Source organism: Triticum urartu, chromosome 3A, assembly GCF_056163025.1.
Source record: "Triticum urartu cultivar PI428250 chromosome 3A, HENAU_Tu73, whole genome shotgun sequence".
NCBI lineage: Eukaryota > Viridiplantae > Streptophyta > Magnoliopsida > Poales > Poaceae > Triticum > Triticum urartu.
The window spans coordinates 618,794,959-618,803,430 of record NC_141875.1 but is presented as its reverse complement, the minus strand read 5'-3'; the positions used below and the strand labels follow the sequence as shown (position 1 = coordinate 618,803,430).

General features: G+C 46.4%; 1 protein-coding gene across 1 annotated transcript; it reads right to left on the bottom strand.

Moving 5' to 3' along the window:
- Positions 1-3,085: 3,085 nt before the first annotated feature.
- LOC125545481 (Nucleotide-diphospho-sugar transferases superfamily protein) lies at positions 3,086-8,208 on the bottom strand. The gene is made up of 14 exons (XM_087513612.1): positions 7,856-8,208; positions 7,204-7,259; positions 6,907-7,081; positions 6,641-6,742; positions 6,459-6,530; positions 5,740-5,856; positions 5,580-5,657; positions 4,964-5,026; positions 4,762-4,858; positions 4,444-4,522; positions 4,146-4,354; positions 3,828-3,973; positions 3,609-3,731; positions 3,086-3,473 (listed from the first exon to the last, which is right to left on the bottom strand). The coding sequence occupies exons 1-14, from the start codon at positions 7,943-7,945 to the stop codon at positions 3,327-3,329; spliced, it is 1,554 nt and encodes a 517-aa protein (XP_087369738.1). The 5' UTR covers positions 7,946-8,208; the 3' UTR covers positions 3,086-3,326.
- Between the last annotated feature and the right edge of the window lie 264 nt (positions 8,209-8,472).

Genomic DNA, 8,472 nt, shown 5'->3' with positions numbered 1-8,472 from the left:
AGCGAATTCAGGATGTCGCCGAAGGGCGAGTGCTGAAAGATGTCTGCGGCGGTGAACTCCATTATCGGCGCCCAATCGGATTCGATCGGCAGGGGCGCGGGGGGCTCGGAGTTCGGAAAGGAATCCGGATCCTCGGAGTCACGGGCCATGCGGAGTGCGGGGCTGGAGTTCGGCTCGATCGCCTCTGAGATCGCAGCCCCTGAGGCAGCGTCCAACCGCTGATCCTCGATCGGCGCAGTAGGCTCCGAATCAATGGTCGGAACCGATGCGTGTGCGGCCTCCAAGGTGCTGTTCGGCGGCAGAGCTATATCATGCCCATCGAGACAGTGCGGCGCGCTTGGCTGTGGCTCGAATCCGTCGAAGATCAAGTCCCCGCGGATGTCAGCCGTATAGTTTAGGCTTCCAAACCTAACCTGATGGCCAGGGGCGTAGCTTTCGATCTGCTCAAGGTGGCCAAGCGATTTGGCCCGCAGTGCGAAGCCGCGAAGACGAAGATCTGTCCGGGGAGAAAAGTCTCACCCTGGACTGCATCGTTGTTGATGATCGAAGGAGCCATCGGGCCTAAAAGCGACACACAGAGGAACTCTCAATGAAAACACCAATGTCGGTGTCAAAACCGGCGGATCTCGGGTAGGGGGTCCCGAACTATGCGTCTAGGCCGGATGGTAACAGGAGGCAAGGAACACGATGTTTTACACAGGTTCGGGCCCTCTTGATGGAGGTAAAACCCTACGTCCTGCTTGATTAATATTGATGATATGGGTAGTACAAGAGTAGATCTACCACGAGATCAAGGAGGCTAAACCCTAAAAGCTAGCCTATGGTATGGTTGTTGTATGATGAAGTTGTCGTACGGACTAAAACCCTCCGGTTTATATAGACACCGGAAAGGGTTAGGGTTACACAAAGTCGGTTACAATGGTAGGATATCTTGAATATCCGCATCGCCAAGCTTGCCTTCCACGCCAAGGAAAGTCCCATCCGGACACGGGACGAAGTCTTCAATTTTGTATCTTCATAGTCCTGGAATCCGGCTGAAGGTATAGTCCGGCTACCCGAACACCCCCTAATCCAGGACTCCCTCAGATGGGGTGCGAGATTCCAGGCGTGGCGTGGGGGACATCTGCTCGCCCATGTCCGCATCCGCTCCCTACAACGTCGCCAGTCCCTCCGGGCAATGTTCTCCGGCTTGCACGGCGAAGCCGAGGACAGGATGCTGACGGACGAGGCGGACGCAACCTCGTCGCAGCGGTTGGGGACGAACTGGACGACATCTAGGGTGGCGGATTGGGACCGGTGGTGAGGATGGGGAGCAAGGGTGGCAGACGACTAGGGCTCGGATGCGGGAGAGGTAGGAGGGAGGCGGGAGGAGGAGGAAGGATTTGGTGCGAATTATGATATGGTATGGTTGTCAGGTCTGACGTGACGGATGCGTCCGGACGCCCCTATATCCACCCTATATTTAGAGTGAATATGAGAGATGCCAGCCAGTTCAGACATATAAGGCCCGTTTAAAAAGTCGTCTAGATTGCAATTTTATGACCGGACCGTTCGTCTGAACGTTTGAGACGGGCTTTGGGTGCCCGGCTGTAGATGCTCCGAGGGAGAGGCTACACGCCTACACCGTCCCGGATGGATCATTCGCTACCGGGTAAAGCAAAGGCGAAAGGAGGATGGAATGAATCGGGGAGAGCATCATTGGAGCAGAGAACCTTCCATTTCGTAGTGGAAGTCCAGGCAGGAAGAAGATGCAATACTGTGCGACGGCACTGCGGGCCTCGCTGGATCGGACCTTCGACGGGGCGCCAGCTCTCTGTTCGGTAACGTGGCGTCGTCATGCACCCGGTCACAACTCACGCTTCACCGATCGCCAATCAGTTCAGACCAGATGCTGACGAGACAGCCACTACACAATCGAACTGTTCAATTGCTTGCGCGCATGCTATGTTACGTACGCCTAGTTAAGCCCATTTTTAAAAAAAATTTAGTATTAGGCAGATGAAGAAAGAAAAAAGTATACCTGGTTAATCGTGACGGGCCAAAGAAGACCATGGTGCAACGAGACAAGCGGTAGGCGCTGGAGAATGGTGGCATCTCGGTCACACCAAGGGTCACATCTTCACCTTGCGCCAACGTACACCTTGGAATAGACGATAGTGACAGACCCGGTCCCGGCCGGTGTCCCCAGACGCCAGGGACGGCTGAGTACGACGGAACATAGTACAAATTTGGCGACGGAGACCTCTAGCCTAGTTCAAAACAGCACCAACAATAATGGGTTTTTTCTACGGATGAATAATGCGGCGGAGACTTCCAGTTGAAAACTGTATGATTGAATAGCAGATGTTTCTAATGGAAAGCGACCCTGTTCAAATGGAGAAGAATTGAAAGCGACTCTTGAGGAGGGCGCGATGCATTGCCCATTTGCTGTTGCTGCTACCAATCGATTTAAATAGAAACCGCAGCTCGGGAATTTCGCAACCCGCATCTAGATGGGGAACCAACGTAAAAAATTCTCGAATTCCAAGTCTCCAATTGGCAACTGGTATAGAAAATAGATGGCCGTCAATACATTTTCTAGTCTGCATCCCATGGCTGTCATGTCAAGCATGTCAGCTGGGCCGAACAAAGCAAATTCCAAAGCGGCCTCTCCATCTTATATTTAATAGATTAAAATACTGGACAGCACGCTTGCATACGCTGCCAGCCTCCAAATGTTGAGGACGATAAAATTTCGGTTTAGATATCGGCAAACGCTCGCTGGCAATGGGATCCCAGCGAACGCCCCGGGAGCCATCTGGTCAGAAAACTTGCACTAAAATTAAAGAATTGACAGTCTTCTTTTGAAAATTCGCAACTGTCATGTTTGGCAGCGAACGTTTGCCAGGCATTGACGTCCTAAAACTTATCAGACTGCAAAGCTTTACAAAGTAGAATCAGATTCGCCCGGGCTAAGTTAACATAAAATAATTTTTTTCGACAACTTTTTGATCTATTCATCGACTTTCAAGGCAGAACAAAGAGCACTAGAAGATTAATTTTCACGATGTGAATAAACAGGACAAAACAACGAAGAACAGGCCACTATGGAACATTTTCACTTCTTCAACCAATCTGCCCGCTACACATCTGTAATGTTACAAGAACTAGTATGAGGTGCAATCCTTTTAATTAATGCCTGAACAACTGAATCCAGTAAGAATGAGAGAGCCTACCATTACCAACCAATCAATCAATAAACCAAAGGAAAAGGAAGAAGAAGAAAACACAGGTGTACAACACGACGCCCCACAAAATTGAGGACAGAATTCCACTTGGCAAATTTCTTAGACATCGTACTTCTTGGGCTGGTGCCATTGCGCTAGGCTTATGGACAGGTAACCGAGCAACGACTTTCCAGCAGGGTATGTCTTCTTGCCATACAGATGCTTCCCGCCGAGATCGGTGTACTTCAAACTGTTCTCCCTTTCAATCTGCGGACGCGTAATAACCAAGTGAGGCATAGAGGAACAAATGAAATTTTACGGAGCAAGTTCGAAAGAAAAAAAACGATCGCGAAAGAAACAGTTTCAAGGTTGAAGCGGAAATGTTCAGACGATGTTGTGTACCTTGCTTATTTTCCCATCTCTCAGGTAGTACCTGATACCAGACCAATTGATTGATTGGGAGAAGTGAGACCGGATGGCAGATATCGGGTAGAGGAAATTATCTACTAACACGGCGACGAACACCTGAAATTGAAGTCAAACCAAAACATAGTTTAGTAAATCATGACGACAGAGGTGCCTGAAACTCAAATAAGTTGGTGCTTTGGAAGAGGCACTTACAAGCCCCCAGTTATATGAACGAAGGGAGTCTTGTGGACCTTCTGGAGACAACATGTTGCAGAGTTGAATCTCAACTCTCGTCAAATTCCACATTGAAACAAGTTCAGTGAGAGTGCATATTAACAAGAAGCTCACTAGTTTCAGACCTGAAAGAACATGGCACGACAGAGAAATCTCAACCACAGGTGGGCGTAGGTGTATTTGTTACTAAAATTTGTAACACTCAATAATTAAATACAGTTCATTGTATTGACTTTCCACACAATAACATTGGATCTGAAGTGATGAATATTGGAGAGAGAGAGAGAGGACACTGACCACAAGATGAGCCAGCTGCTTCCTTTACAATTGTGCTGTATGGTGCTCTAAGAGTAGTCGCAATATGTACCAAAGCCATAACATAGGGACAAACAAATCCCCATGACAAATAGAAATGCACACCAAATAGTGCACGGTTCATTATCCAGTTGACCTTTGATACATATGATTCAAGAACAAAAGTTTGCTTCCTCAGATAATTCCAGTATCTGCACGGAAAATATGGCATGCATATAAAATGTGAAGTTAGCTGAATGCAGATGAGGTGAATATGTTTCTAATGTAAAATCTGCAGCACCTGGAGAAGCTGAGATCACTTGCAAGAGGATGTGGAAACACAGCAACCGGTGGTGAAGTTATGAGCCTTTTATGTTGCCCTGTATAAAGGATGAACTCAAGTTATTTGTAATTTTTGTGTGTTTATAATACATCCACAATTTAATACAGGCAAAAGCCAAAAGTCTCAAAGAGAAAAAGGATAAATGGTGTTATACAGTGACTTTGAGCATGTAATGCAAGGCTAACATTGTGTACATTATCAACACTAATTTCCATGCTAATGCAACGTTTATAGCTACGCATCAGAAAAGACATGATTCCTTGCTCAGAACATTACCAGCGATTGCAGCCAGGGTCATATCATCTGAGTAACCACCATTTTTTAGTGCAGTGACTAAACCATACAGGTCTTGCCGGAAATCATCAGCATGCATCTAAAATAAACTTGTCTTAGAAACAGTGCAGGATCAAATCAAAGTTTATAAAGAGCAAGAACTGAGAGTTTTTTTAGGAGATGGTAGGCTACAGCACACCCTTACCATCATACAGCCACCCCACAAAAAGAAAGTCCTCCCACCAGTTGCAAATCCAATCGAACAGGGCTGCAATATGACCATTTTCAGTAAATGGCAAGGTGAGCAAAAGGGAAAAATCAGTATAGATAACGTACAAAGTTAAATAACGAGCTAACTAGCAATGAAGCCTACATCGACACAATTGGATGTGTTTAAAAAATACAATTAATGCAGACAATATGAGCAACCTTGTTATGGAAACTTATAATCTAAGTACATAAGCGATCCCACCAATTATCAAAGGGGCAACAACAAAGATACAATATCAAATTTTCAGATAAAATTGCATTACTTTCTTCACTTCATTTTTAGTTACTGGCAGTTTTCATTGGTTTAAGAAACTAAAGAAGTCAAATATCTCAAAATTTTCAACAGGGAGGCGGATAACGATCATACAATCTTCAAAAAAGAAGGTAAAACGGAAGGCAATAAAGATGTGTTATCCTCAACCAGGCGTTTGTACTATTCATACACCAAACCCCTTATCTACAGCATAGTGTAAATTCGCATTTTGCACTACATAGACCTCCTGTTTTATGAACTTTGAAGGATAATCTTCAATGGTGAAAAACCAACATACCATGTGATATTCATATATGCAATAGCTTCCCAAGCTGCCAGAAGGTAAGTCAAGGGGGTATCCCGTTTGGATAAATATCTGTAAGATGCAAGAAAAAACGCCCAGTTAGGAAGGTGAGAAGGATGAAACGGGATGAAGGAGAGTGCCAGAGCAAGCATACCTCAGGGTTCTTCTCCATTTCTTTTGTGAGAGCTCCGACTGTCCCAGGATGCAGTCTGACATCATCGTCTAGAAATAGAACATATTTGCTGTCCTTGTGCATCTTTTCAACACCAATCTGTTTCAATGGATGAACAAAAGTCCATTACCCTGACACCTCAATGGGCTTGTTTGGTAAACAGACAGTACGGTCAGAAGAAAGTCCTACGACGGATCCATAAAATTACGAATGTCTTTCCTTGAATTTCTGATTCAATATCACCAACATGGATCAATGTACGACTCCGAAGGGTTACTGTTTACCAATTTTTTATGTTCTCGTGCACTTTATATGAAGGGGGTGCAGGGGAGTGCGCATACTAAGACCCCAGAGAGAAATTTCATCAAGGTTTCTTCTCGAAATTAAGGCAGTTTGATTTCATCTTACATAAAGACAGTTTTGTTATCAAGAAACAGAGGGACCAATCTAGAGCGTGTTCATGTGTAAAAACAATTCGACTCACTGAATTGCTCAGCGGAATTTGAGCACAATCTGAGATGTTAACAATGTTTCCCATCAGGGGAGGGGGGAGACTCAGCATGAGCCCTGAGCCCTCTATATTTCTGACTGATGTCAATGATAGCATTGCGAGTGTAATAAACTAATAATTCATAGTGCATTCAGATTCATGAGCTAACCAAAACATTCATAAAAAAGTGGGAGTGAAGTAATTTACGTACTAACTGATTATGAATTTTCTGGCTACACGTTGTTGAAAACCCAGCTACAACCACCTTTGCGTCCAATTTGTCCTGAAAATCATATAATTCCAAAAGGTTACAATTGATGAAGAGGTATAGACAGATGAGATGAAATAATTGGTAGAATAAGATCATTAACTGCTACAGGGGCTTTCACTTACCTTGTACTCTACAATCAAACGGGAGACGGCACGATAAGCTGGATCGTCTTTGCTTTCTACTACGAACAAGAATTCCAATGGCCCCCCATAAAGAGAAGTAATCTGTATTTTTTTATGGGTGTCAATAGCAATATAATTAATACCATATGCATGAATGTGTATATGGGTGTCAGTAGCAAAATATTTAATATAATTGAACTGCAAAAACGTCTTATATTTAGGAACAAAGGTAGTACTATATAATCTATATTGCAGTCTGACTGTACCTGGGTTCTCCAGTTTTGCAAATTGTGTTCCCCAAATCCCTTCAAAGGCATGACTACAGAGACCATAGGTAATTTCTGCTGGACAGAGTGCTCAAGCTCATCTACGTCATCACAAAGAAATGCAAAACTATGTCCAGATGCCATTTTGCGCCTCATCTTGCGAATTTCCTTTTTTCTGGTAAGAAAGCATGAATTGCATGTTGCAAAATAAGTCAAGTTGCTGCTGGATTTCTGGCACTCAAAACATAGCCAAGATTTTTTTTAATACAGAAGTGCTTTTCTGAAGGTCCACAATACCTGACCAGTGAAGCAACAGCCCAACCAAAAGCAAGTAGTAAGCAGATACAGCACCCCTACATAAAGTGTGGGAAACTGCATTAGAAATCAGAAGCAAGCCACAGTGTAAACTGTGAAAGCAAATAGATTATGGTATAGATTAAGCTGCAAAGTATTCAGCGTCAGACGAAAACCTAAACTTTAACCAGTCATGTTCTCATCTACACTCCAAATGGATAACAAGGCCACGCAGACAAAACAAGTAGGAAAGATCGAGATCGACATTGCTTGTCCAAACGAAACCGACAAAGACGGTAAAGCTTATGCTACTACACGGATATGCATTAAGTACGTGTAGATTTGCCGGCCTGAGACGTGGAAGATATATCACAATCTTCCAATTGCGTCGCTTCCAAAGCATGGCAGCGGAGATATTAACTTGCGGTTTACCACCGTGAGAGCGAAAAGCTAGCAACTTCCCCACGGTAGGTTACAACCGGTGCCGAGCGGAAAATTCTCCGCCCAAAATTACCCCTCGAAAAGTACCAATAGTAAAAAATATTTGAAAAGAAAAATCCGCGCTTTACCCGGCCGCGGAGCAATTCCGGGGCGCCGCCACGAATCCACCGGAACGAGGGGGGCAGGCGAGGGCCTGGGGGGAGGCGGGCCTCACCTGGATCTGGAAGAAGACCGCGACGGAGCTGCAGAAGGCGCGACTGGCGGCGGCGAGCATCGCGTCGGCGGCGGCCTCCATTGCCGCCATTGCCGCGGCGGCGTCCCCTCCCCCTGGCGCTTCTGCCGCGGCGGGCGCGTGCCGGAGCTCCTGGGCGGGCCGCGGGGGGGTGAGGGGAGGGAGCGGGGAGGCCGCGTGGGGCGGAGCGGTCTCTCGCTGGATCTCTGGCCTGGAGAGCGGTAAGAAACCGAAGAAGAGAAGAGAGAGCTAGGGTCCCCGGTCGCGTGCGAAATTTGTATGTGCTCCGCTTGCGGCCAGCCAGCGCTGGATACTGCTGTGCGTGTGCTGTTTGACGTGGGGTTTTCTTCTCTTGCCGGTTAACCAATCTGGGCTCGCTGGTCTTTGGGATCAGGGCCCTCCTCCCCACATTGCTTCTGCCCCCTGGGCCCCACCCTGTTCCTCCGTCCGTTTTGAACCGGGGCCGCGATACTACGGGCACACCGTGTCCGTGTACACGGAAGTGGTGTGGCGCGAGGGAAGAAGAGAGGGGGGAGCTGAAATCGGCGCGCCACGAGGTTTGATCCGACGACTGAGAATTATGTTATGGCTTACTGACA

Coding starts and splice junctions, on each gene's coding strand:
- LOC125545481 (XM_087513612.1), bottom strand. CDS start 7,945: ATGGCGGCAATGGAGGCCGCCGCCGACGCGATGCTCGCCGCCGCCAGT. Junction 4,523..4,761: donor GACCCTGGCTGCAATCGCTG/GTAATGTTCTGA, acceptor TCCTTTATACAG/GGCAACATAAAAGGCTCATA. Junction 3,732..3,827: donor GTTCATATAACTGGGGGCTT/GTAAGTGCCTCT, acceptor CTTCAATTTCAG/GTGTTCGTCGCCGTGTTAGT.